Here is a 27,311-nt window from a genome sequence, read left to right on the forward strand (position 1 = left end):
TGATAGCAAGTTTAAGTTCTACACTAGTGTGGTAAATACATCCTTGTAAAGCAAGTTTTCTGTTATTAGCAATGGATTAATGTGTTTATTAAAAAACATCAACAATAAACTATGCAAATAATATAAAAAAGAGAAAACATGGGAAATAACTTTACAAAATAGTAGCCAGAGCCGTTGTTATTTCAGAACAAAGCATGTTCTGATATGGATTTGGAGTTGTAACCGTTCTTAACTTGGGCATAATAAAAAACTAGAGCAAAGATATCTTAATATTGTGTTTATTATCTGTGATGGCTGCATAAGGAATTGCTTAAAAATGCTTTGCATCAGCTAATGGGTTGAAATACAGTGGATGGATTGATTGATACTATGTGAATTTCACAGGTGTTTTACTTCTTATCCTTGTTGTCTGGTTCACGAACGAGACTTAATATTTTATCAAGTTTGGCAATTTCAACCTCATGGTCAATTCCTTGACTTTCTTCACCTTTCTTTTTCTGTAATAATACAATAGGCAATAGTTTATTAATGACAAAATATGCACTTACTTAGTGAATAATAAAATTACTGAAAATCAAAAAATATCATTAAAATATTCTAAGAGTTTATTGGAACTGGGTGAGTAGCTTCATGTACAGCAACTTCTTAGACACATTTAAGTAAGGAAATATTAAACCTTTGGAACTTTTCGTAAGTTTGGTGAAAGCTTCAGACTGGTCACATAGCCTCTTTCATCACCAACTACTACAATCATATGAGCTGGATTGAACTCGACATGGGTCAATTTGGTCTTCTTCTTTTGCACAACAGATTGCTCGCATAGTGCCTCGTACTTATTGATATTCAGGTCAAACACGTGAATCTAGAAAAGATAAAATAGTGTCAGCATTCTTCATAAAGTCAAGCTATGCAACAAGCCAAAAATACAGCTGTTCTGAAAGTATCTACCTTTCCATCAGCCGTCACAGCAGCAAAAATAGTTGAGGAATATGGAGCCCAAGCAACATCTCCAACAGCACTGTTCAAATCGAAGGTGAACATAGCCTGGTGTCTGCAATAGAAACTTTAGTGAAAACAAGAGATACCAGCGTTTACTTTTCTATCAAAATTACCAAGATGCTGTGGAATATACTGTTTGCTAACCACTGTTTCTCTTTTTACCTGTAGTTATGATCCCATATTTTTACAGTCCAGTCTGCTGAGCATGAAATGAAAATATCTGGGTGAAACGGATTCCAACGAACTGCATCAACAGACATGTGATGAGCGTCGATCGTGTCAAGAAATTGACTGGAATAAGCTTTTGAACATTTATGAATTTTTCCTTCTTCCGTGCCAACAAGGAATAAGTAGTCAATCTTTTTGTGGAAGTCAAAAGAAGTCCCACATCCTGTTGAAAATACGTAAGTAAAGAATACTAAAGCTCTTTGAAATTCATAACTTATGATATTATCTTTTATGTTTAACATGTCGCTGGGATGGTCATTGTTTTAAAAATCAGACAGCAAAATCTTCTTTCTATTTACCTAGTAACTGCAGTTGAGTTCCATCAGGGCCTTCAGCAGGTACATCGTCCACAGTTAATGATATGACATCAGCATAAATAAGTTCATCCTACAATGCAAATGGCAACAAAGTGAGAAACTTAAATCAAATGCTTCAACATTTTAGTAATTCTATGACTGTTAACACAACCTTGACTAGAGTCCAGGATACCACTCTTCCATCAGAAGACACTGAGAAAAAGTTGAGGTTGTTGTCAAGATCGTCTTTTTGCCATTTTACCTTAAAATGAAAAGCAACACTCAATTAATGGTCAAACAGAGAAATACTTGAATCAAATAGCAAAAATATGACCAAAAGATTTTTGCAACATTTACAGTTCCAATAAGGAAAACAAAGATTCACAAGATATTTCACATAACACTTACCTGCCACACAGGGTCTGTATGTTTCCCACTTTTAGCAGTGCTTTTGTACACTGGACCAGCTCGTTTGTCTTTAACATTGAACACCCCTACGCTTCCATCATAGAAACCAACGCAAATCAGATACCTAGCATAGGGAAACGTCTTCAGTTAACTACCTATTTGACCAAGACCACTAATAAAAAGTGCAATGTAGTCCGTATAATACATATAATATGTCATTTACTAAATCAATAATAGCTTACGGGTAGGTAGGATGTATGTCAATACACATCACTCCACTATCTGTGGAGTAGATAAATTCTGGATAGGATGGATTCTTTAAACTATAAAACAAGAGCATTCCACGGCCCTGTTTTGTAAAGTCATATGAACCATGGCCAGTGGAAAATAAGTCGACATGTTTCGGGTTCCTGTAAAATAAAGTGGCCATTGTTAAGTAAATTTTATAATAAAAATACGCTTGACGATTACAAATCACATTAAATTAAAATCAAGTTTTCTTTGAACTTAGCGATTTAAGTTTGAAATATTGTTATTAACAAGTTACTATTAAAAACTATTAATGATATAATTTTGGTAATTACTAACCAGCACAAGGAGGTGACTGCCAATCTCTTTGCCTTATCATAACTGAACTTCCAGAGTGGAAGCAATGTACCTTCTTGATCACGGAACTCATCAGAAGCATCCTCAAAATAACTAAAGTCTTGAGCAATGTCGTCAAATGTGTTTTGATTGACCATTCTTTCTGAAAATTGGAATAAATTTCTTCCTCAGTAATGTGTCACCACAGTCTTATACTAATAATAATCAAAACCAATCAAATACAAAACAATGTTATTTGAAACACAGTTTACATTCATTACATATTCAAAAAACAACTTTGGCTAGACCTGTTACGTTACTTACCAACAATTTTAGAGGCTTTTGTGACTCTCGAAATATCATCTGATGTAGTTTCCAAGGCAACAAGTTTCTTCTTGGTTTTGTCATCATCTTTTTTAAATGCGGGAACTTGTTTGGTTTTGTCTTTTGCTTTTTCCTGTTAATTGCGTTCAAAAATAATGGTTTATCCTATATTTTATAAAAAAATTTGTTATTCAGTGAATAAAATTTGTATCCAAAGCAAGGTCTGATGAAGTTTTAAAAGGGAATGTAATAAAAAAATTAATAATAATGAATTACTAATAAAAACGTTATCTCACTTGTTTCTGCAAATCTTCATAGTAAGCATCATAAATCTCCCATTGATTGGCTGTTGAAGAGAAGTTAGCTCGTGGTGGTGGTTCTGTTGCTGTACCTCGTTCCTTTTCAAAAAATAAAAAAACGAATAATTAATTAATTAATCGGCAATCTTGTTGTTACATATTTCCAACCAACACTTTAAGACATTTTACATTAAAAGTATCATGTAGCATAACTAAATATAACAAGTAGTTATATAGTACCTACAGAATTTTGAAGTTTTAATAATTGTATGAGTAGTAACACCATTTCTTACACGTATGAGTTAACAGTCAAAAATTATGCAATGTATGTGGGTTAGGTAGCATGACATTCTAAAAAAAATGTAAATATAAATTTACAAATGAACTACCCAAATCAAGAACACAGTGCACTTACCCTGTATGGATTGTTAAAAGTTTGAGATGCTCTTTCACTGAAGTTAAATTGATTTCTGAGGGATTCTTTTTTAGGTGGAGGAGCTTCTGCAGCTTCTTCTTTTTCACCTTCCTCTCCATCACCGGCTTCTTCCTCACCAGCTTCACTCAGAGCGATTTCGCTAAACGATCAAAACAATCAGTAAATCAGAAAAAAATAATCTCAGCATAGTCAGTGCTGGGGATGTATAATATAATTTCATGTTCCATACATTAATGATCGGGATCTCAAACGTTACATAAGCTAAATGTAATTTCTTGTATATATATGTAGGACGTAGAAAAGCATATATATGTAAGAAAACTCAAGTACAGTAATTTAAAGATTGAGGTTGACTGAATACATATGGTCAATCAGCAACAAAAAACAAAACTAAACATGAACAAGTAAACCTGGTGTTGCAAACTTTAATTTTAGATTAATTCAGTTGCAAACCTTCTGGCCTCTCCCATGCCAGCTTTTGCTCTTTGTCTTCTGGCCTCATCACTATCTTTGTGTAGCATATTGCCATCGAGAGCAAAGTGAATTGCTATCTGTTCCACATGGGAGGTCTGTTTGTAGCTGCGTTCCTATAAATAGGAGGAGTTTTCAAACTATTTCAAAATCATTTAGAAATTGAGCTTTTACAAATGAAGCAAAAAAATGTATGTTTTAATGGAAATAGATGTAGATTGCAACATGTGTTTATGTACATCACAAGAAAATTTGAACCTTGAAGTTAAATCGAACAATATTCTGAGGTGCATGTGGATTATTTGCAGTTAAAATACGAGTGAATTCTTCTTTCAATTCTGTTTCTGTCAGGTCCAGTTGATCGTCAGGCCTAACCAAAGTTCTGCCGTGAACATAGTCCTCTCCATATTCATCTACTGTCATATCATCTTCTTCCTGATATTATATTTAAAGTATTTTCTCAAAAACTCAACTAGATAAATAATTGTAATTATCATATGCAGGTTAAAATCAACCATAAAAATAATAAGATTTTTAAACATATAGACTATACATCATGTTGTATATAAAATTTTAAAATAGTATAAAGAAATAGTATAAACAACAAACGGAAGATAAAGGGAAATGATGGTAGGGAAATTAATAAATAGGCAAGGAAATTAATAACAAAATAAGCAAAACATTCATTAAATACAAACTTACTCTTGGCTTTTGTCGACCTTTTATTATTTTACTAGGCTTGGCACCAACCGTAGATCCAGGACCCTGAAACAAAACAAAATATAACCAAGAGGTAGCATTTTTGTTTAGTTTTTTCTGACGTTAGTGAAGTGGAATTTGAGGAAATCTGGCAAAAAAGTTAACCTACATAAAAATATATCGGAAGTAGACTAAATCGTGTTGGCAAAATTAATGTTTTCAAAACTGGAAATTTAGTTAAGGAAATTTATCAACCACGCATTACATAGGTATGAAATTTATGTCCACCGCGCAGTATGCAATGAATGCAGTCTAGTCAACCTATCACTATCTTAGTGAAACAAGACAATCTACTAGGTCTACCAGTAGACCTAAGCTTAAGGCTTAACCTTACTGCTCTGATGTTAATACTATCCTAATCTTAGCGTAGGCCTATGTGGAAGACAATGTCAGTACAGTATGTTAGCCGAGCTTAGTACCTGTAGCCTATATACGTACCGTATTTGTTTATAGCTGTTTACTAATAAAGTAAATACCGCTAATTATATGTACCATACCTTAACTGATTTAGGAATTTTCGGTGGCATTTTGTGTTTTGGTTACCAAGTACGGTGCAAACTCCTACAGTTTTTTAACCGTTTTAACATTTACTCAGCGTTTACTTCAAATGTGTTAACACCACTGGACCATTTGCTGGGATGAATTCTAAACTTTTCAAGCGTTACATTTCTGTAACTATAACAACCGCGTGGTAACCGCATAGTTTGATTTTTACAAAGCAAGTTAAAATCTAATAAACAAATCACTGCAAGCAGAAAAAATTAAATGACAGCAAACTTTTGTATAATTTTGTTGTCTAAATTTTAGCATATTGCGGTTTTATAGAAGTAATAAGACGTCAAAGTTGTGTAAGATTTCTTTACGTTTAATTAATTTCCTAATTGCGATGCGCGTTTTTCCATGCCTGCGCAGTATTCTTAACGATTTGCGATCGGAACAGATACGCAGTCTTGCATCGCCAAATAAACTACGGTTGGATTTTAGTTAGCATACACAAGCCAGTGTAGAGGGCGGAGGTCAGGTGGAAAACTTTTCCCAGGACTGAGGACCACTAATGAGGACTATTTTTTGCAAATCACATTTATCTTCACGCTTCGATAAAGAGAGCATGTACAGTAGAAATAATATAAAGGTTAAAAGGCATTTTACAAAAAATACGAATTTTTATGCTTTTATAGATTTTATATTCCATTTAGATTTTAAATTCCAACAGCGCCAAAGCTAAGCATCTGTTTGTGCCCATGTGGGCACTGGGCAAGATGTGGCCCCTAAAATTGTCTTGTTTTTTTTACATCTAAACTCTCATTCTGCAAGAGGTAGGCTACACATATTTTGATTATAACAACACAAGTTATAAGAAGATTCTTCTGAAAAAATATTGTGAAGCATTTACAGTTTTAACATTTAGTCAAACAAGTTTAATTTTCAATGAGCAAACGTTTGGATGTTTGAATTTTTACACAATTTAAATTACGCTATAGAATAAATGCGTTGTGCATGAACAATATCTGCATAGTTTGTAAATTTAGCAACTGGCTGTTTATGAATCGGTATTTAGGAATTACAAGCATAGCCTACATAATTTTTACAGGGGCCTAAGTTTATCTACTGGCCCGGGGCCATACTGGGCTCTACCCGGCCCTGAGCATAGATTCCTGTTCTGCACTAGTTCAAGATTCTAGCCGCCTGTGAGGCCAGGATCCCACCACTACATTCTGTTAATGCATAAATCGCTCGCGATTGTAGCGGGCTGTGCGATGATTAGTTTTGTCCTGTATGGCTTGCCACGCGCCTTCAAGGAGTCTGATAATTATCGGAGCCATATAGAAGAAACAACGGCAGCTTGTCACGTAGCCTATCACATTATAGGATACTTTACAATTGTAAGTAGGCCTACTATAAGCTAAATTATACTATCATAGTAGCCTGACTAGACTAGACTAACCGTCTATAAAGGACCCTCAAAGACATTGCAAAAAACAAATCTATTCTTTGTTTAAAAATAAAGTTTGTCACAAACCTAGATCTAAAAAAACTTCTCAGTGTCGGTTATTTACTCCACAAAAATATGCGTAGCTAAAAGGTTTCTATTGATTTAACAGCTCTTTTTGGTTGGGGTGACCGATATTACATTCGTTATATCGTGGTTAATTTGCAGCGATCTCTGGTTGTGAGATATCTGCGTCAATAAACTCCGTTTGACCTGACTTCCATTTCCAAGGCTATGTGTCCTCTGTCAGCAAAACTTGCAGACATACAGTTGGATGAAACCTCAAACTAAAACGTTTACTTGAACTAGTGAAACATAATACATCCTGTGACATTCTGCCAGCACAAGCATTTATATAGCACCCTCAATGATGATTATATGTGAGTAATGTGCCGAGAAGTCCGAAAAGTTACAGGGATAATGCCATGTGGCATGACTGTGTTGCGCTAAACACCACAAAATGATGGCCAAAACAACAGTTTTCGAGCGCAGAATTGAAAGTTTACCAAATGGCTTTCATCGGTTTTCTGAAATGTTGGACGTCTGATCGCATTCAGAGTTCTTACCCTAAATGCAATTCCTTCAGTAAAGGATAATTTGTTTCTCTAATTCTAATAGACCCTTTCCGAATTATTGTGTAGGTGGCAAGATTTTTTCGATCGTCTATAACTCTATATTGTTCATAATGGAAAATGCCGACCCACTTTGATTCATTTTTAGATTACAAGCGTTCTGGGCTTTGTAACGTTAATGCTCAGGTAAGTGGCATATGAATTCCTTTACGCAATAAAGAAAACATTTTGACAATATGTTATTTAATTCTCACTTTACAGCGGTTTGAATCCTACGCACTGGAATTGTTTGATATGACGGGTTATTTGCGGACCCAAATTGCGGGTTACCGAATTGTTACATCGGTAATGATTCGTGGATGTGCACTGCGCTACTTGACAGTAACATCCATTAGTGTTACATGCCAGCTTTGCAACTGTCATTTCTTAGTCGAGCGAGATGGATGATGAAGTTAATGCTGTTTCGCGGCTATTTCTCGATACTGACGAATCTCATCTCAAGGCGTGAATAATCGCTGGTTAGTAGTTGTCCAAGGTATGACTTACATACTGTGAGATTAAACACATATTAATTTTCCAGATGTTTTATTAGTTCGACCACCAGAGCTAAAAAGCTCGACATATATGCGTGGTCAGTACGAATTACTACATCCTTCATTGTTGAAAAAAGTATGTGTGTCTGATACAAATACCGTCCTTTAAAAATACAATTTGCCCGAGGGTAAATAGTGATGTTAGCAATAACTGTGATAATTACGTCACACACGCAAACGCGCCACAGATGCCAGCATTTTACGTCGCATCCTACGCTGAAATCGAACAAGTCCAGTGCGTAAGATTGAAAGCGCTGTGAATTAAAAACTAGGCAACATATTTTTAAAATGTGTTCTTTATTGCGCAAAGGAATTCATATGAAACTCACTTTGAGCGAAATTGTTACAATGTGAGGCCCAAAACGCTTGAAATTAAAAAAAAATCAAAGTGGGTCGACAACTTCGATTGTTAAGTATAGACCAGTGGTTCTCAAACTGGGGTCCGCAGTGCGGTCGCGGTGGTGGACTTGTCCGATATGACGTCTTGAACGAAATCTTTACAATCCATTGGTCAGAATGCTTGTGATTTAAGAAAGAATCAAAGTGGGTCGACATTTTCCATTGTTAAGTATGACTACAGGCGATCGAAAAAATCTTCCACCCAGGCAGTAACTCGGAAAGAGTCTATTTGCAACTCTTCGCCCGAAGCTTTGTCTTGTTTGAGCTCTTGAGGAAATCGTTCCGGCACTGGTAGAGATGATATTGCAAAGCACTTATATGGTTCTTCACTGTCTCTAGTTAGTAAATGGTCATATCCTGATCTGTGAGATGACATCAGCGGCAGGAATGTATATTCTTTGTATAAAAATCGATGTTACATCATATTTATGAAGGTGAAATATTAATTGCTGGAAAGCTTGAAATTGGCAAACTGGAAATACCCAACACGAATTTGTGAACATGTTGCATTAAATTTAACAAGAATTTGTCAAAAAGAATTCCACATAATCGCTTTTTTAAAACTTGCTTTAAAAAATTCTTTAATTCACGCACGTTGAAGATGTACCAGAAGTAATTGAGTATTTCATGTTTATTTGTTGCCCAAGGCAGTCCCTCCCTGCCCCTGCAACGCCACTGACTCTTGCTATAGTACACCATTGTTATTTTCAGCTCAATTGAGTTTTTCTCTATAAATCACGATAAGCACTGAGTTCTGATAACTAAAAATCATCAATATTTCACTAGATGTTACATTCTTATCATAATGTTTTTATGAAATATATACAAGATGCAACGAATAAAGGTCTTTTCAATTTCTTCTACAGAAATGGGAAAATTGGTAGAAAGACAGATCGCCAAGCACAGTATACACTCTCGAAAAACTATTTACAAAATTTTCATAAAATACATTGCAAAATGTTTTAAAAGCATTTAAAACCTCTTTGTTGGTAAAAAGCAGTTCATTACTGTTATATTCATTACTTGGTAAGTTAATTCTCACCATGCAAATAGAAATAGTATTTGAAAAATAAAACAGCACAAAAAATAGCGCTAAAAGTTATAAATGCAAGAAAGCCATTAAAAATAGGATTATTTTTCACATTAAAAAAGAACAATGGAAGTATTTTATATGAGAAATCAAAGTAATATATATGTAAAGAATTAAAAAACCGACCTTTTGATGGTTAACAATATATTGATAAATTTTATAAATAATACACAACAATAATAAGAAGATACGCAACAACACACAAGATATGACATATTTTTAGTTAAGGTATACAAACACTACACACAATGCATTTTAAGCTTACATTTACATTTTACAAAGTTCACATTTCACATCAATTTACATTTAACTTCAAATTTGCATTTTAATTTTACAAATACACTTTAAGTTCAATTTTGATCCATTGTTAACAAATTTTGTTTGAAATCAAAATGATAGTACTGGCCATTCGGTTTTCAGAAGGTTAATAAACAGCCAGCGTCACAAAACATTTTTCACAAAGGGCCAGATAATTATCAGGCGATATGATTATAATCACAAAAGCCGACGATCACATGCCAAATTCCCACTTTGTTCAATAGGCTACGATACAATAAGCTCATTTGTGATTCAGTGAGGCTGGCCGGACAAATTAATTTTGTAGGCCGCATCTGGCCTGCGAGCCGTAGTATGGTGACCCCTGATAAACAGTATCATTAAGTAAAATGAACCAAAAGATTTATGAGTACTGTTGGGTGACCGACTTGACTTTTCAACAACGTATGACACTTTTCACAAGCCGCTTATTACTTGAATTGGATGCAATATTTCTGAGCAGAGGAGAGCTTCATCATAAATGACTTCTGTGTGAAGATTATAGCAGTTGACTGAAATTTTAGAAGACATAATATTCCAGTATATATGACATATAAGCATTTGAAACTTTCAAATGGATGACAGTTAATATGAAATAGATGGTGGTCGATTATCGTATTTATAAATCATTCACCGAAACCCAATTTTGCGTTTTTTCAATAATCTGTCTTTGGCCACAAACCTATGATGAATATATTCTTATAATTCTATCTATAGGACCTCTGCACAAGGGGCATAATGGATCTCCATTTCTCTGTAATTTGTTAGCACATTTTTCACACAGGCAGCAATGTCGGCAGTCCAGAATCACATGATCAGCTTCACTATCACAGCAAATCACACATTCTTGACTTGTGTATTGAACTTTGGTGTTCCATGGTGAATCATGATAGCCATAAAAATGTTCAGCCCTGCCATAATTTGTAGTAGCGTGGCAGTGTGAAGCCTTCAGCAGTGAATAGACACCATAAATAGCAAATGGCAAAAGAACTGCTATACCAATCAATGGCAAACTCATCTTATATGGTGTGTTGAAAAATATCACTTCAAAATATTTGTAACTTCTGAAACTGATAAGAAAATCCACCAAACCTTACATATTCACACAAATTTCTATTGTTATAAGCGTAGCACCAAGACTATGCCAAACCTTCAAAAAAGCGAACTGTTAAAGATGTGACGATTATAGTCATGTTTTCGAACAGCTTTTTATTGAGATAGCCTACTGACAGTGACATACAATACAATCATATTATACTGTATCCATATGTATATACTGTATATATATATATATATAATAATTCTGTCATTGGAATGTCTGAAGTGAACTAAAGAAACAAAAATAGATTAAAACAGAGTTAAATAATTAGGACAAAATCCAAAACACCTCACCCTTTCACAGTTTGATAAACATACAGACATGCTCCTGGTGTTTTGTACTAACCAGACAGTTCTAGCTATACCAGGTATTAAAAAATGTTAACACATATTATAACAAGCTAAAAGAATGATAATATGGTATTTATCATGATACTTTGCAACACTTTCAGTCCCAGTACATTACTTATAACAAAAATACCATAAGGCACAACACTAAAGAAAGCATAGTGATAAACTGCCATACTGCACTAATCAAAACAACGCTAGATGAAATAGCCCAATTCTAAAGGTTCCAACTTAAGAAAATTCAAATTCAAGTTTATTGCAGCAAAAGATAATGAAGCATCATTCACAGATATCCAAACTCTTGCTTACGGATATGCGAAGACCCTTGAAGTCATTTAACCAGTTTCCATGAAATTGGACGTTTATTTTTAAATTTTCAACAAAAATATCGACTGCTATTACACTTCCACTATGTCTGTTGCTGAGAACAGGTTGTGTTAAGTGAGGCTTACTCTAAAATGTGTTAAAAATGTCTAAAATGCCTCTAAAATGTCTCTAAAGTGAGTTCACTATTGATTTAGTACATAAGGTAAAACCCTGTTTTGCTAAGTTTTTGTCATTTAAAATTCTGCGTTTACTATGACCAGTCTTCAGATATTATAACCACTTTTCCCATCACTTTCAAGTTTTGTCTTATACTTTCGTGTCAACTTTGCGACATAACAGTGACAATTGTACAACATATATTCTCACTTCACTTCACTTATTGACGTTGACTCCAATGTCGCTAATTAATGTTAATGAAATAAATTATAAACTTGATTTTGTTTTTTACTATGAGCCTAACTGTATTAATTCTGATGTGGTTAAACAGTACTGTAGTAAATTTAGTTATTGTGACCATTTGGATATTATGACCAAAATGATCTGGTTTCAAAGTGGCCATAATAAACGGAGTTTAGTGTAAATGTGATAAGGGATTAATCACTTTCTACTCTGTTTTAAGTACTTTTTGATAGATTTTTGTTTTAATGCAACTATTGAAATTTCGTACATACTGTTTTGAATCTCATACTCAGAACCTACAAGATGGGCAGTATTCTTTTTCAAAAACGATTTCATATCTTTTACACATTTTGAAACCATTTAGAAAATGTTGAACAATATTGACTGTTGCTGCAGTTTTGTTTTCTGTATGCATATACCATGCACTAACCTGTGTCTGTGCACACATGCAAGCAACCGCTAAAATACAGACCTACATCCTTAGGACGTAGCTGTAATTAGTTATGAACTTATGATTCAATACTTTTCTTTAATAATAATTTTTCTGTAATAATGGATTAATGGTCGTGTTTGGCGGGTTCAATCAGCTGTTTCATGCAAACTTTATTGGGCTCACGGTCTAGATAGCGGAGCTAAACTGACTGTTATATATTGCAATAGTTGGACATTCCGTGGTGTGTGGAGGTGGTCGTGATAACAGGATAGTCATTAACCAGTCTTCTACTGTATGTAAAATTCAGCTAAGAGAAAATTTATTCATTAATGCACCAGAAGTGTGCTACCAAACATCATAAAAAATACACTTTACTGTGCCCTTGGCCTTGCCTAACTCTGCAAGGACCTAGATCTAAAGTTTGCATTTTAGCACAGTCACATTTATGTCAAAAAGATTAAGGTCTATGTTTTCATCATACCGATACTACAATTCTAATTAATTTCCACCTTAACTAGGCCTAGCTTAATTCTTAGTTTAACGAATTAAGCTAATTGCCGCGATGGGGAAGTTGTTGGCTTGCACTTGCAATATTTGTATGCTTGTTTCTTGTGACACAATTTTGTGTTGTCATGTCAAAGAGGCTGAAGCTCATATTTATGCCAGTGGTGGTAGGATATTTTCTCCTTCAGCATGCTGGACATCTCCAGTGTATCATACAAACTGTTCATAAAGGTGCAGTCGAGGGCTACCTAGTTACTGAGTTTGTATTTTAGTGTTTGTGTGTTTTCGGTTGACAGATTATGGTATTATTACCGGTATATCAGTATACTGTATTTTTATTAGCTTTTTAGTTTGTTGTGATTTTGTTCAAATTTCAATGGTTTAGACTGAACACTGGACATGGCGAAGGGGTTGAAGTGTAACAAATGCCAAATGCGGCAGCGAATCTATTTAGTGGCCATAGATTAAAGTTTAGAACTTGCACACACAAGATTCATCATCGTGCATGTCCAGCTTTTTTATCTTCATATTGAATTATAATAAACCACGAAAACCTGATTATTTCAACGCCAATAAATAATAAATAAAGAATTGAGGCTTCAGTGCACGCCATTATTTAAATATATGCGTCTTTGTACGCAAGATATCAAAACACCCTGCTGCAAAATTTGCATGTACAGTTGTATGATGCACCGGATTTGTCATAGCCTAGAGAAAGTTGGCTTCTGCGCCAATTCTCTGGTACAGACTTGCCGTTTGGGCTTATTTTTTGTATAACCCTACTATTACATGTATTACGTTGGCGTAGCGCAAACTTTGGTATTTCATTTATTGGCGCACTGAAAGCAAGCATTCCTGTAGGGCAGAGGTGACGAACCTGCGGGCCGCGGGCCGCATGCGGCCCGCCAAACAATTTTGTGCGGCCCACCACAATTTTGTGCGGCCCACCAAACGATTTGACAAACGCCCATACATGCAAGGCATATAGGACTTATAGGTCTTTAGGGTTGCCATACCGTCCGGAAAATTCCGGACATGTCCGGAATTTAGGGTTAAATTTTGCGTCCGGGAGACCAGCAGTCTTGAACGAAGCGTCCGGTGAGACCAGCAGTCTTGAACTTTCTTTCACCTGTTTCTAATCTTTGCGCAATGCGATATCAAAAGCTGATAGCACAATTGAGTCGCAGCAGTATGTCTTCAATAGATTGCCGCACTCAATCGATGTATTTTTTGCGGCCGCGGGAGCAGCTAAAAATCTGCCAAATGAAGCGGTTGTGCTTGAATGCTAATTATTATGCAAAATGTTAAAAAAATTGTGCGGCCCGCTTGCTCAGCCGTAACTGACAAAGTGGCCCGCGTCATCGAATAGGTTCGTCACCCCTGCTGTAGGGCAAAACAGCCGACGTTCCTTTCAGTCGCGGGTGTATCAGTGTACTGGCAGTAATTCGCATTATCGCTAATCTGGCGCTGTAACAACTACACTACCGAAATCTTTTATACCACCTTTTAGTTTCTGTAACTAATCTGCTAATCGTAACGATGCAAAGTTAGGTGGGTAATCATAATTCTCCAAAAAGAGGAACTAACCCAAATAAACAACATAGAAATAACTACCAAAATCACAAGAATAATAAACATCAAATAATGACGTACGCAATGGTGCGTAAAATATTTAAATAAAAACATTGTTGTCAGCCGTTTTGGAGTTCTAACAAATTAAATTGAGCTATGCAAGCCAGTATTACACTGTTGAATGTATCTATTTCGCTCTGGTCAATGGTTTGAAATTACTAGAGTCAAACGCACAGAACCGGAGTAAGGGCCCCTTTACGAGGCGGGGTTGTAAAGAAAAGAGTGAATGCTGCTGCCTTCTGTTTTAAAATAGCACCCTGCTATTGTTTGTTGTTCGATGACTGACTGGCTGCAAAGTGGACAGCTGATGTGGATTTTTTCCAAGAAAATTGTACATTGGTTTTTAGAAAAAAAAATACTAAAAGATTGGTTGTATGAGCAAGGATAATGTAAGTTATATTTACATCATGAAAGTTGGCTTATGGTTCTATAAACTGTCCAGTTTTGAGCAGCAACCAACAGCTGGGTGTTACTCGAACAATCACAACCTGCAGTTCATTACGACATGAACAGCAGTCTAGTCAAGTCTAGTGTAGCGTTACCGACAACAGTCTGTCAATTACATAACATTAAACAATAACAGGGCGCTATAGAAAACAGCAGGCTGCAGTACAACAATGGCAATCGTTCTTCTAATTACCATGTCTCTTAGTATATTTGCTATATCATTAAGTTTATCCTTACAAGTTTGCTTTATTAGCTTATTTAAGTATTTGTAGCTTAGTTACCGCACTGCCTCAGTATCCAACTTTATATAACTTACTACATATGTTTGTGAGCATTGTTCTGCTGTTGTAATTTTTTAACTATTTAATGTATGTTGGGTTTAGTGGCTAACCATTATTCATGTTTATCATTCGATTAAATTATTCTTGCAGGATTTATGCCTTCGGGCTTTGTCGCTTTTACCCGCTCATCGTTTGCTGGTGAAATTGTTAATTGCAATTTTAATACGCTATATTGGTTAGCATTTTATTGTTATTTTTCGTTCCCACGCAGACAATGAAAAAACATAAACAATACAGTGTAATACAATACGACATTGCAAATTTTTCTCTCGAATTTTCGAAACTGCTGTTACCTGTTGCCGTTTTGTGATCATTTGTTGAACTGTTCAATATACTCGCCGCAAACGGGCCGGCACTTTAACAAATCGGCTACCGAGCCGACTAATAACGGAAAACGTTGAGCGAAAACGAAATATTTTCCAAAAAATTGCATCGTTATTTGGCAATACGATTTGTGAAAGAAGTCACGTTCAAAAAGCTATAATACGAAGAAGATGGTTTTAAGAAAATGATGTTAACAGTTTTAGTGTATAACCATATGCATTGTTTGTGGTTTGTAATGGAGACAATTAGTGGCGAAAGTGAATCGGAAAGCCGTTTTGGTACAGATTTTATTGCCGCAACGGCGTTCCGGTAGAAAGTACGGTAAAAAATTATTTTGCAGCATAATACTTGTTTAACAACCAAATGTCGTGTATTGAGATTTTTGTTAATAATTTGCTAATGTAGTGATTGGAAGATCCTGCCAGTCGCTAACTTCAAACAAACAAAGGGACGTGGCCATTTAGCACCTGAATACATCTGTAAGGTTTTGGTTGTTCATATACGAGAGAGTTGGCAGACTTGGCATGTGTGGTATACTTTGAAGGAGTAACCCTAGGTGCACGCAACGTATATGCACATGCGTACCACTTTTCAGCTGAGTGTTTTCTGAGCTTACGCTTTAAAACTTTTTTTACTTGAAAAACTTTCAGGCTGTCATCAATTTGGTTTCAGAGTCATATTTATATCCACTGGCTTGACACGTATTTATCACATGTAGGCTACGTTACTCCGTTCTATTTGATTGATTTATTCTGGTTAATCTAAGGAAAAAATCTATGAAATCAACAGAGGTTTTATTGCGTAATAATACTAAATCGTTACAAAGTATTGCAATCAAACAAAATTAAGCTACTCTTTGCTTCGTTTTGAATAATAATAATTATTATGAAAAACACAATAACCACCCATAATTAATTTGCGTCTTATAATAACGGCGTTTTAAATCTAAAGACTAGTTCCCAACGCAGCACAATCGACACACGTCATATAAATCCAAGCAGAATGCATGCATAGTACAGTAAAGCACAAAGAAAAGCCCCAAGCAAGGGCAATGTGACAAAAAGTTCCTTTCGAATCTGTTCGAAAACCAGAGATTTTTCAATGATTTCACCGGCGATTTCTCCTCCTTTATTACGATGAGGGAAGGGTTTGTTAGGTTGTGGTACACCCAGGAATTTGCACAGTGGATCCCAACCGTCCTTAAACTTGAAGTGAAGAATTCTATCGCTCGACGTTACCTGCATTTTTGTTTTAACGTAAATTTTGTAGAGTAAACGCATTAAAAGTTATGCCGACATCCGGCAAACTGTTTGACATCGACGCATACGAAAAACCAAAACAAGAAAGATTGCGAAAACAATTATTGTGTAACAATCATGTACTAACCGCGTAAACATTGGCATTGTGCTCTCTGTATCTCAACTTCGCAAGTGAAGCGTTGAAAGGATTTATGTAAAATGGAGAAAGCGGTAATGCGGACGCTTGCAAGCGAACTGTAAAAGAAGCAATAGCAGGCCTAATAATGTGCTCGTATAACGCAACAAACTTGAATTGGTTAATGTATACAGTACATAGCGGGGTAAATTGAAAAAAAAAATTATCCAAGTAACTATAAGTCAGGGGTGGGCAACATACGGCCCGCGGGCCGGATCCGGCCCGCGACGGGATTTTGAGCGGCCCGCAGACAGTTTCCGGTCTTACATGATAATGTGGCCTGCGGCCACATTCTGCCGCAATCCCTGTATTGCGTCACTGAATAAGTCCAAGTTTGCCAACCTGAGAAAGATGGCCATAAATCTACTTGTTCTGTTCGGGTCTACATACATTTATGAGCAAACATTTTCGACCATGAACATTAATAAGACAAAGCTGCGTTCCAATCTATTCAGGAATCCGGCCCGCCAAGTACTTCATTTTCTCATATCAGGCCCGCCGACCGAAGAAGTTGCCCCCCCCTGCTATAAGTAATATGTAGAAAACGAAATATGATTGCTATGTCAACGTACAACTACAGAAAAAAGCCTTCACTTGTTACAATACAAAATAAGTTTTCGCAAGATTAAAATAAAATTCTTACAAGCCGCGTTTACGAAACGTCTAACTTGTCTGCCGGTAGAGGAAAATTGCATCAGCCATCTTGTTGATTGATGTGCCATCATCACATCAAGTTGCTTTTGTAAACTTCGCACCCATTCTTCTTCGGATGACCTCTCCGTGTGAATTACCTGCAAATTAAAGGGCAATGACGTTTTTTAAAGTCTGTAATTATATCTGAGATAGTTTTTTCTGGGCAGCAGCCGTAAAAAGTATTTGTAAGTTATAGGTTATTTGTCTGATGATTGCGTTAGTAATGCTAATCTGCTATCTGTGAAGGTACGAAAGCGTAAGTTAGTGAGATAGATAATAAAAACTGGCCTTCAAACGTTAACCTAAGGTAAATGCAATCTTGGTTTTTATTGCATGCATTATCAAGTCTGGCTTTTAGCTATAATTTTTCTTGCGTCGTGATAAATAATATTTGATATTTCGGTTAAGTTTAGAAAATGACTATTTCGCCAGAAGCACATTATGTTAACGCATTTATTCAAATGTAAGTCGTATCAATTGTAAGTTTAGTTTTTTATCAACATTCTTGCTGCTTATATTTTCTATTAAACCGAGGACGGCTAACACTCAAAAACACAAGAATCTCGCAAACGTAAAGCAATCCGTTGTTAAGGAAAAGCAATAAGTGAAGAAAAAATGCAGTATGTACAGTAGATGAAAATTCAAACTAATGATTTAGAGTGAACTTACTGAACGTAAGGTTGCATAAATAATCTAAATTTAAATCTAAAGTTGCAAAAAACTGAAGTTTGTCTAATATGACTTAGTTAAAATTGCGTTTAGATTTATGACCGTAACATTCATTTCAAGCGTTTTTAATTTTGTCCGAAAAGATACAGTTGCCTATGTAGCAGCCTATACTTTAACAAAATCATTTTGAAATCTAAATAAAGCTCTTAATTTCAACATAATACGAATGGATGAAACCAATTCCTCACCTTTGCTTCTGGAAATGCATGATACAATTCTTCCCATAAGGTACACCCGGGTACATCAGTGACAGCATCAACACCTTTGTAAATTCGGCGTAAATCTTCAGCAGTCCAGCCCTCGTCCATTACCTTCTGCAAATCCCGACCAATGTAAAAGACTTGTTCCTCAAAATCGTAGACATTATAACCGAGTGTTTTCAATGCACTGGCTAAAGTTTTTGTGCCAGTTTTTGGCATTCCAGAACATATCACTTTCATAATGACTTAAAAATCAACGTTTTGATCGACTGCTCTGAATCACCGTCTTTGAATAACAGCCCAGGGCAACCAGCAAGGTAGGCTGTTTGTGCCTCTCTCTGCTTAACTGAGTAAATACATTTACTTCATTTTTCTAGTAACATTCTTGTAAGCAATAAATGATGTTTACTTAGTCAGTCATTTTAAGTTTGAACATTATTAAAGTGTTAAGTTATTCATCCAAACCAACACTTACAGTTGTGGTCATACTCAGCTAACTCTAAAGCCACCACATACATCTAATAAATGCGCAATAGCTAAAGGAAATGCAATGAACAACGTTGTCTAAGCCAAGCAAACATACAACCCGCACTGAATGGAGAAATATCTGTGTTGATTTTGCCTTATCGGTTTTAGACATATTCTCCCATTAAACAGACCGTTGCAACATGTGATGGTTTTAAAGGCCTCGCTTGACTGATCACTAACTGCTTCTTGCTTGAACTGGAGTCACCTCGGTGCTTGTCTTATACAGTGTGTGTTTGAGTGATCATGCTTATAGGCAGGGTTGCCATCGGTCTGTACTGAAAAATAAGGATCACTTGGAAACGAAAGAAGAATACTATTTTAAACAGTGCAATGTTCCAAAAAAAAGAAAGACTGTTTGCATGTTCTTAATTTTGGTATCTCTTTTTGGTGCAAAATGGTATACTGAAGATGTCGAAATGCCCAAAATAAGGACCTCCGCCCTATAAATAAGACAAAAATTAGAACGCAAGTGCAAATAAAGACATTTCTTAGAAATAAGGACAAAAATATTTTCTAAGACACAGACCTTCAAAATAAGGACAAATCTAAGAAATATGGACTACCCTGCTTATAGAAGAATTGAAGTCATTTTCGACATATTTTCTAAAAAAGGATAAAAAGACACTGATTCCGAAAACGTGAATGAAATTGCTTTATCTTTTATCGTTTACGAACTATTGGCTAAACCGTTTTCAAAAAACCCGTTCGAGGAGCGGATGAGACGTCACCAGGGTTGTTGGTACTCGAGCATGCTTCAAATGCATATCAGATCAAGAGAAAGTTGCTGTTGCAAGACTCGTTTCGGCGAATTTAGTGGACGTGTCGGAAATATTTTTTAGATTTTGTCAGTAATGGATGATTGATTAATTATTATAAGAGGTGTTTTTAATTTTATTAAACAAGTGTTGTCTGTATGTGCATGCCTACCAGGACAATGACTTCAATCAACGTTTCTCTACTGCTATAATCTACCATTTCGTGCTTTAATGAATAGCAGCCCTGGGCAAACAGAAGGGTAGTCTTGTCTCTTGCTGCTTTGCTAAGAAAGCACATTTTTATCATTTTTCCAGCAAATTCCTGTAAGCAGTACAGTAGTCTTTATACGTTTAAGCTTTGTCAATAAGGTATTAAATCTATAATAATTAACAGCTGCAGTTATTTCATCCCTAATTTGTCATTCTTAGCTGTAAAGTGTAATACCACACCAGCATATACGCATGATAACTGTGTAGCATATACACTGATAAATAAATATACATCCCACGACATAGAGAAATCTCTGTGCTGATTTTGCCTAATCTGTTGAGCGAATTTTTTGCATTGACAAAAAGCTGCCATGTGTGATAGTCTTAAAAGGCCTCGCTTGTCTGATCATTGATTGCTTGTTGCCCGTAGCGGTGTTTCTTGAACCTCCGTGCAAACGATTCTATTTAGTGTTCAGTTTATCTTAACCGCAGGCAATGAGTGAGTATGGTCTTGCTTATTGTTTTCTTTGATTTATTTACCTTAACTTCCTATGTATTTATCGTGTTAGATATAGTTGAAATAGAAGTGAAAGGAAGCCTAATGGTAAATATTTATTTTGTTGTATTACACGACATACATTTTCCAAAGCAGTTTCAATTTAACAGGGACCTCGTTTCAAGGAGGGCGGGAGAACATGTCCCCACAACTGTTGTCAGATATAAAGTCAAAACCGGTGGGCATAGCTTAAAAAGTAATGTATTTGTAGTACTGTACTTAGTTTTTAATGTGCATGTGCAACCTCCTCATTATTGTTCGTCTTTTTATGTTCTAGTGCCCATAGTATCAATCAAAATACCAACTTTAAAAATCAAAATAGAAATATTGTCTGTGTCTGCGTTTCATAAAGTCAAAAAAGGAAACGTAGCAGTTATCTTTAAAGATAATTAATTGTTTTTCTCGATTAGATGATTTCCAGGTATTTCAAATATATGTGCGTTTGCAAACGTTTACTGTAGGCCTATATACAGTCACATAGTTCGATGGATTATGCGGAAAGTTTGCTCGAATAGTTGTTCCGTGACAAGTTAGCCTGGAGCCCTGGATATATTGTCACTTGGAATAGTTGTTAGGGAAAGTGTATCAAGTTCTTTGTTTATAAGTTTTGCACAACAGAAATTTTGATTGGATTTTATTTGGTTGATACAGGTAAAATAAATCGATTAAAAGAACGTAAAATTAATCAACTGATTAATTGTTTTACTGAATTATTTGGCCTATACAGGAAATTTTATTAGGAGCTGAATTAAAAGCTCCGTCGAATCTTCGTTTTTAACGACAGCCCTTCACCTTTTTTTCTTGATACGCCTAGCCCTAAAGGAAAAAAAAGCAATTTAGCTTTATCACGGTACCTCTAGCCTACCTGCAGTGGCGTATTGAGGATTACGTGGATGGGTGCCAAAAATGTTATAAAGCTGCGTATAAAATTCCTGTGCTTGTTCATCTCCACCCAACATGCGCGGAGCACAAAAATTTGTATTTTGCACCTCAAAAATCACTTTAAAACGCTTTAAAATGAAATGTATTCTTATATTTACACATACAATAGCTGACATAGTATAGTGTACACTTTAAAAACGCCGTGTAGCCTACAACGATTTCAAAACGTTGTATACCCGTCTGTTATATGTTTTCCTACAGGTTATAGCTGGTTAGTATTAGGGATGGGCCGCGAGGAAGATTATTCGGGTTCGTGCGAACCCGAATATCATGAAGGTCGACACGAACGAATCCCAAAATCCAAATCTATTCGTATTAGAACCAAACAATACAATTTCCTCCAAAAGTTGTCGAGTCTTGCTTCTAAAATGACATAATCGATAAACAAATCGCTTTCTTTCTAAAAATAGTGTTTAAAAAACGATCGAAAAAGCAAAATCGTTAGGAAAACGACCTTCATTGTAAGTTCTGCTGACTCTAGTTTAGCATTGTCGGGAAACTAGATCATCATTTTTTACGAAAGTCAGTAAACTGATAAGTAATATTGTATTCGGGTTCGCCATTGTTGGTATTCGTGTTCGCCCGAATCTTCCATAAAGGCGATATTCGGCGAATCTATTCGGGTTTGGGTTCGTATCGGCCCATCCCTAGTTAGTATTAGCAAACAAGAAAATGTGATGAACGAAAAGTCAATAGACTAAAAAAGACCTATGGCTAAAAACGTTGGGTTCATAAGGGGGTCTATAGCCCAATGGCCCTCAGAAGTACGCTAGTCCTACTTGCCACTTTATTTTAGTATATTAAAGGCCTGGTCCCTTGTCTCGTATTGTTTTTAATCTCTCTGCACGGTACCTGTTTGTTTTAACAGCTGCAAGTTTCTTGTAACTCACTGTAGTGTCCTTCGTTGTCTGTAATAATAAAAAATATCTTTTAATGTAGCATTATACTAAAAAAGTTCCAAATTTTGCTGGAAAATTAGAAAGTTGATTATAGCCCTGCCATATTCTGCATTGGTGAAAGTAGTAGATATTATATACATGACCAGACAACTCAGCAAACTTTTACTATGACTTGTGTTGTATAGACATAATATTTTTTCAAATACTTTTCCGGTGAGATTGCAGGTTATAATAAATGCAATCTTTTTTTATTTTATTTGTTTGGTTGGGATCACTCAACTCTTCTGTAGCCTACCTGACATCATAACTATACTAAACCTTTAAGGCCTAAAATTTTCAAAACTTACCAATTTTCTTTGTACTTGAAACTTGTTTACTGCTCTGGATCTTTGGGTCAGTCGACGAGGAAAACTCTGCGCAAAGGTAACTTTAACCACAGTTTCTACAGATTCCGAATGCCATCTCCCCTTATTTAAAAAGATGTAAATTTTAACTATTTCATATGACAGATAGATACAGCAGAAAGTGTCTGTATGTTCTATAACAAAATTACAAAAGCGTTTCCTTACCTTTGGTTTTGTAACCTGCTGACGTTTGTTTCCACCTTTAGAACGCATTTGCTTTTTTATGCTTGCTATTCTAACTAAGTAACAATGAGATACTGACGGCCTTAGGCTAGTACAAAGAAGCACTGAAAGATTGCGCCATTATTGACAAAACTCAACTCTTTCCCTTGGGGATTTTTCTGGGTCGGTATAGAATTATTCACCCGGCATGTTTTTGTGGCTCTTCTAGTCGAATCGTAAAATTCCAAAAAAATTGTAAAGGCTACCAAGAGTACTGTTTATGAACATCTAATGCTAATGCATTATTTACCGTTTTTGTATTGAAATAGTTTTGAGGTTCTTTGGTACTTGTATTTTCTGAAAATGGCTCTTCCATTGAATACATTTGCCCACCTCTGTTATAGATGTTCTCAAATTATGAAATCACGGAAATCTCAGCGCGTGAATGAGATTTTACTACCATTGAAGCTATGGCTTCACCATTATCAGTTTAAAATTAACGCTTTTAGTGATAATTTTCGCAGAGACAGTTTTTTATCGTAAATTACTTTCGGTGGAGCAGCTCAATATAAACCTTTTGCACAATCCGTCGGCGCATGCGCGAAAAATGCTTTATCGGAAAATTTGATGACAAACGAGCTTCAGGTCCTGGGAAATGCAAAACACTATTTATACAAGCGCTGTTTTTGTTACTTTTAGGCAACAGCACCACTTTTTTTGACAGAAAGTGTTACGGGCTGATATATACATTTCGACAAGCGTTGGACAAGTCCTGAGTGGTAAACCTTTTAAAAGTCAGACTGTAGCCTACTGAAGGAGTAGGCCTACAGCCTATTAGCCTGCAACAAACAAATGAACCATGTCATTCTTTTGACATATTATGGAACGAGGTTAAAAGTTGTTGAACGAGGATAGCATAAATAAACTTCGGTAAAAGAAAGTTAAATTCAGGTAGGCCTATTTTAGGCTTGAAATCAACTCAAACTCATACGGTTTCGTAAATATCAGTACATGTACTTTCTTCAGAGACCTCCTATGATAAAAATAAATATTACTTGCTACTTTTGTTGTGCGTTTTGCTTAAGAGACGTTACAATCAATTGCAAAATATATTTAAGTTGTATAAATAGTCATAAATAAATAATAAATAGTTCGGATTTATCAGACAAATGCCTCTGCTCTCATTATAAAACAACTGATAATAACAAATATTTGCTTATGTCCACGTTTGAAAACTCAGCCAAATCTCCAACAGTAATGTCTACCGTCCCTTTCTTGGCTATCTTTGTAAAAGATAACCTAACTAACTGGGGAAAAAACATTCGTTGAAATGAAAACTAAACAACGAGCGCTTTTGTTCGAGGACAAACGCCCGAGATGCACAAAATGCCTTTATACCTGCGTATCCATGTTATGCAGAATTATTACATGAGCTTTCTGTTTCCACTGAAATTAACCTTTCGATAGGCCTATAAGCTTAACGCAGCTCGTTGTAAATCAAGATGCTGTGCAATATAATGTAACTAAAGCCTTAGTACTATTTTTCTCTAGAAATTTCATGATATAATTCTCTCCTCTGCATATACAGGCTCGTCTTTAACGAAGTTTATGCAGCGGCAAATAAACAAATAGAACTGTAAAAGTCATTTTTTGTGATTATATCTCAGAATTGCAATAAATACCTTCAAAATTATGAGCATTTGATAATAGTTGTAAACGCCACTTGGTTTTGTATAATCTCCCATGATACGTACAATATTTTAAAACTAGCCTATACAATTTTTTTTACATCTCTTTTAATTGAGTGTTAAACTTTAACTATCAAGTTTCCAACCGAAATAAACATTATCTGTTCATGATATTGGTATCACTTAATTAGCCCAAATACAATGCATGCATAGTACAGGAAAGCACAAAGAAAAGCCCCAAGTAAGGGCAATGTGACGAAAAGTTCCTTTCGAATCTGTTCGAAAAGTAGAGATTTTTCAATGATTTCACCGGCGATTTCTCCTCCTTTATTACGATGGGGGAAGGGTTTGTTAGGTTGTGGCACACCCAGGAATTTGCACAATGGATCCCAACCGTCCTTAAACTTGAAATAGAGTATTCTATCGCTTGATGCAACCTGCATGCATTAACGTAAATTTTGCAATAAACACATTGAACGTTGTCAACTTACAGCACAATTTCCCGTCCAACAAACGCATGACCAATGGAAGAACGGAAAAATGAAAGCTCGATTATTTTGTTCTTTATAATATACTTACCGCTCGGACATTGGCATTGTGTTCTCTGTATCTTAATTTTGCAAATTGGGCATTAAAGGGAGTTTTATAAAATGGTGAAAACCGTTGTGTGGACACTTGCAAGCGATCTGTGAAAAAATGTCAGTCATGCATTTAAAATATCCATACATTTTTGTTTATGTACAAACCAAAAAGTATACAGTAAAAGGATAGCATATAATACTGTTTCGTGCTAGATGGGTTTTCTTGCAAGTCTTCTTATACAAGCACTTAAAATCTTACAAGCCGCGTTTACAAAATTTCCAGCTTGTCTGCCGGTGGAGGAAAGCTGCATCAGCCATCTTGTTGATTTATGTTCAACGGCAGCGTCGATTTGTTTTTGTTGACTTCGCACCCATTCTTCCTCTGATGCTCTTTCCGTGTGAATTACCTTCAAAGCAAAGTACAAAGCAAAATCTCAACATGGTCATCTTGAGTTTTATAATTGAATACCACTTTAAAGTCACTTTTTTACCAAAACATTCAAAAAATTTGTCGGTTGGCTGTTACTTGTGATAGAATTATTACTAAATCACAAGATATAGTCTAGTTTTTGCAATGTTAAAAAGACATTTGTATCCTTATATGAGCTGGATAAGCCAAACATGGTTAATTAATAAACAGTTTTATTTTAACCTGTATTAAAATAACCGATCAAAGTTTACCTTAAACAAAAAACCAGTTTGCTCACATTGGATTGAATGGATATTTATTGCTAGGTCACCATTTTTAGTTGATGTTAATATTCAAGTTAGAATTAAACAATTGTTTCAAACGCACAAGGTTGCTGGTTAAATAGACACTGCTGCGTACAGTATTTCAGCTTTTAATACAGCATGAAAAATAACGACAAAAGCTCACTTTTGCGTCTGGAAATGCATGATATAATTCTTCCCACAATATACATCCCGGTATGTCAGTTACGGCATCTACACCTTTGTAAATTCGTCGTAAATCTTCAACAGTCCAGCCTTCGTCCATTACCTTCTGCAAATCCCGACCAATGTAAAAAACTTGTTCCTCAAAATCGTAGACATTGTAACCGAGTGTTTTCAATGCACTGGCTAAAGTTTTTGTTCCAGTTTTCGACATTCCAGAACAAATCACTTTCATGTTGACTTAAATCTTGGTACGGCTGCAAGTTAACCAGATACACATTACAGAGTAGCTGCTGGTGTTGATGTAGTTTATATATAAAGCAGACCCCAGCATCGTAAACACACCTTTGCTCTACTCCACAGAGTAAACATTCATATGTTAAATTTCCAGTAACTTTCCTGAAAGCAGTATAGATGTAGGTTTATCTCGTCGTTAAATGTATACTTAACTAAGCTTTATGGTTGCTTGTTGACCACAACTAACAGATTTGTACTTAATCCTTTTTACAACGTCAGCAGTTTCTAACTACGTCATATACGTAAAAAGGCCTTAGCAGGCCAACAAAGGATGAAGCTTGGTAATAATCCTTAATTGTTGCGTCTCGGCCTTATCGCTTGTGCGCGTACTGGCGTTACAATTAATTGTTAATGCCACAACATTCTACACAAAGAAATACTGTAGTGGAGGCAGTAAGAATATTAAACTTGTCTTGCGCTCAGGCATCACTGGTTTGTTAGAATTATGACGTCGCTCGGTCACATTCTGCTATCCTCGCGCCTCGCAAGTTTAACCATCAATGAATAACGAACGTGGCAGTTTCAAATTGCTATTTACCTTATGCTTGGGCTTGTGTTCGCATGTCCAGATACAGTTTGTGCAAACACAAATCTTGCTCATTTGTAGACCAAATCATGTCACACTTTGCAGCCTATAGCATGAGCACCTTCCACACGCGAAAGCGTTTTTCTTTCAACCACCCACGCTTTCACGAAATCACCCCATTAAAGATTATAGCACT

At 35.7% G+C, this 27,311-nt stretch overlaps 3 protein-coding genes and 1 long non-coding RNA gene across 4 annotated transcripts; all 4 read right to left on the reverse strand.

The window, feature by feature from the left end:
- Window positions 1–356: 356 nt before the first annotated feature.
- LOC143445560 (dynein intermediate chain 2, ciliary-like) lies at window positions 357–5,460 on the reverse strand. The gene is made up of 16 exons (XM_076944742.1): window positions 5,303–5,460; window positions 4,749–4,811; window positions 4,305–4,481; window positions 4,029–4,162; window positions 3,555–3,714; window positions 3,137–3,238; window positions 2,841–2,973; window positions 2,520–2,679; window positions 2,174–2,341; window positions 1,932–2,055; window positions 1,696–1,785; window positions 1,527–1,614; window positions 1,162–1,390; window positions 949–1,051; window positions 677–862; window positions 357–497 (listed from the first exon to the last, which is right to left on the reverse strand). Exons 1-16 carry the CDS (start codon window positions 5,330–5,332, stop codon window positions 390–392), a joined length of 2,055 nt encoding a protein of 684 aa, XP_076800857.1. The 5' UTR covers window positions 5,333–5,460; the 3' UTR covers window positions 357–389.
- Window positions 5,461–16,394: 10,934 nt separating this feature from the next.
- LOC143446585 (uncharacterized) lies at window positions 16,395–20,512 on the reverse strand. The gene is made up of 4 exons (XM_076946287.1): window positions 18,662–20,512; window positions 17,695–17,842; window positions 17,004–17,110; window positions 16,395–16,855 (listed from the first exon to the last, which is right to left on the reverse strand). The coding sequence occupies exons 1-4, from the start codon at window positions 18,911–18,913 to the stop codon at window positions 16,601–16,603; spliced, it is 762 nt and encodes a 253-aa protein (XP_076802402.1). The 5' UTR covers window positions 18,914–20,512; the 3' UTR covers window positions 16,395–16,600.
- An 828-nt stretch (window positions 20,513–21,340) lies between these two features.
- Window positions 21,341–23,287, reverse strand: LOC143446586 (uncharacterized). Its single transcript, XR_013113959.1, has 4 exons — window positions 23,133–23,287; window positions 22,911–23,030; window positions 22,517–22,572; window positions 21,341–21,532 (listed from the first exon to the last, which is right to left on the reverse strand). It is a non-coding gene; the product is annotated as an uncharacterized LOC143446586 (long non-coding RNA).
- A 1,474-nt stretch (window positions 23,288–24,761) lies between these two features.
- Window positions 24,762–26,800, reverse strand: LOC143446244 (uncharacterized). The gene is made up of 4 exons (XM_076945798.1): window positions 26,276–26,800; window positions 25,658–25,805; window positions 25,397–25,503; window positions 24,762–25,254 (listed from the first exon to the last, which is right to left on the reverse strand). The coding sequence occupies exons 1-4, from the start codon at window positions 26,525–26,527 to the stop codon at window positions 24,997–24,999; spliced, it is 765 nt and encodes a 254-aa protein (XP_076801913.1). The 5' UTR covers window positions 26,528–26,800; the 3' UTR covers window positions 24,762–24,996.
- Between the last annotated feature and the right edge of the window lie 511 nt (window positions 26,801–27,311).

Source organism: Clavelina lepadiformis, chromosome 2, assembly GCF_947623445.1.
Source record: "Clavelina lepadiformis chromosome 2, kaClaLepa1.1, whole genome shotgun sequence".
NCBI lineage: Eukaryota > Metazoa > Chordata > Ascidiacea > Aplousobranchia > Clavelinidae > Clavelina > Clavelina lepadiformis.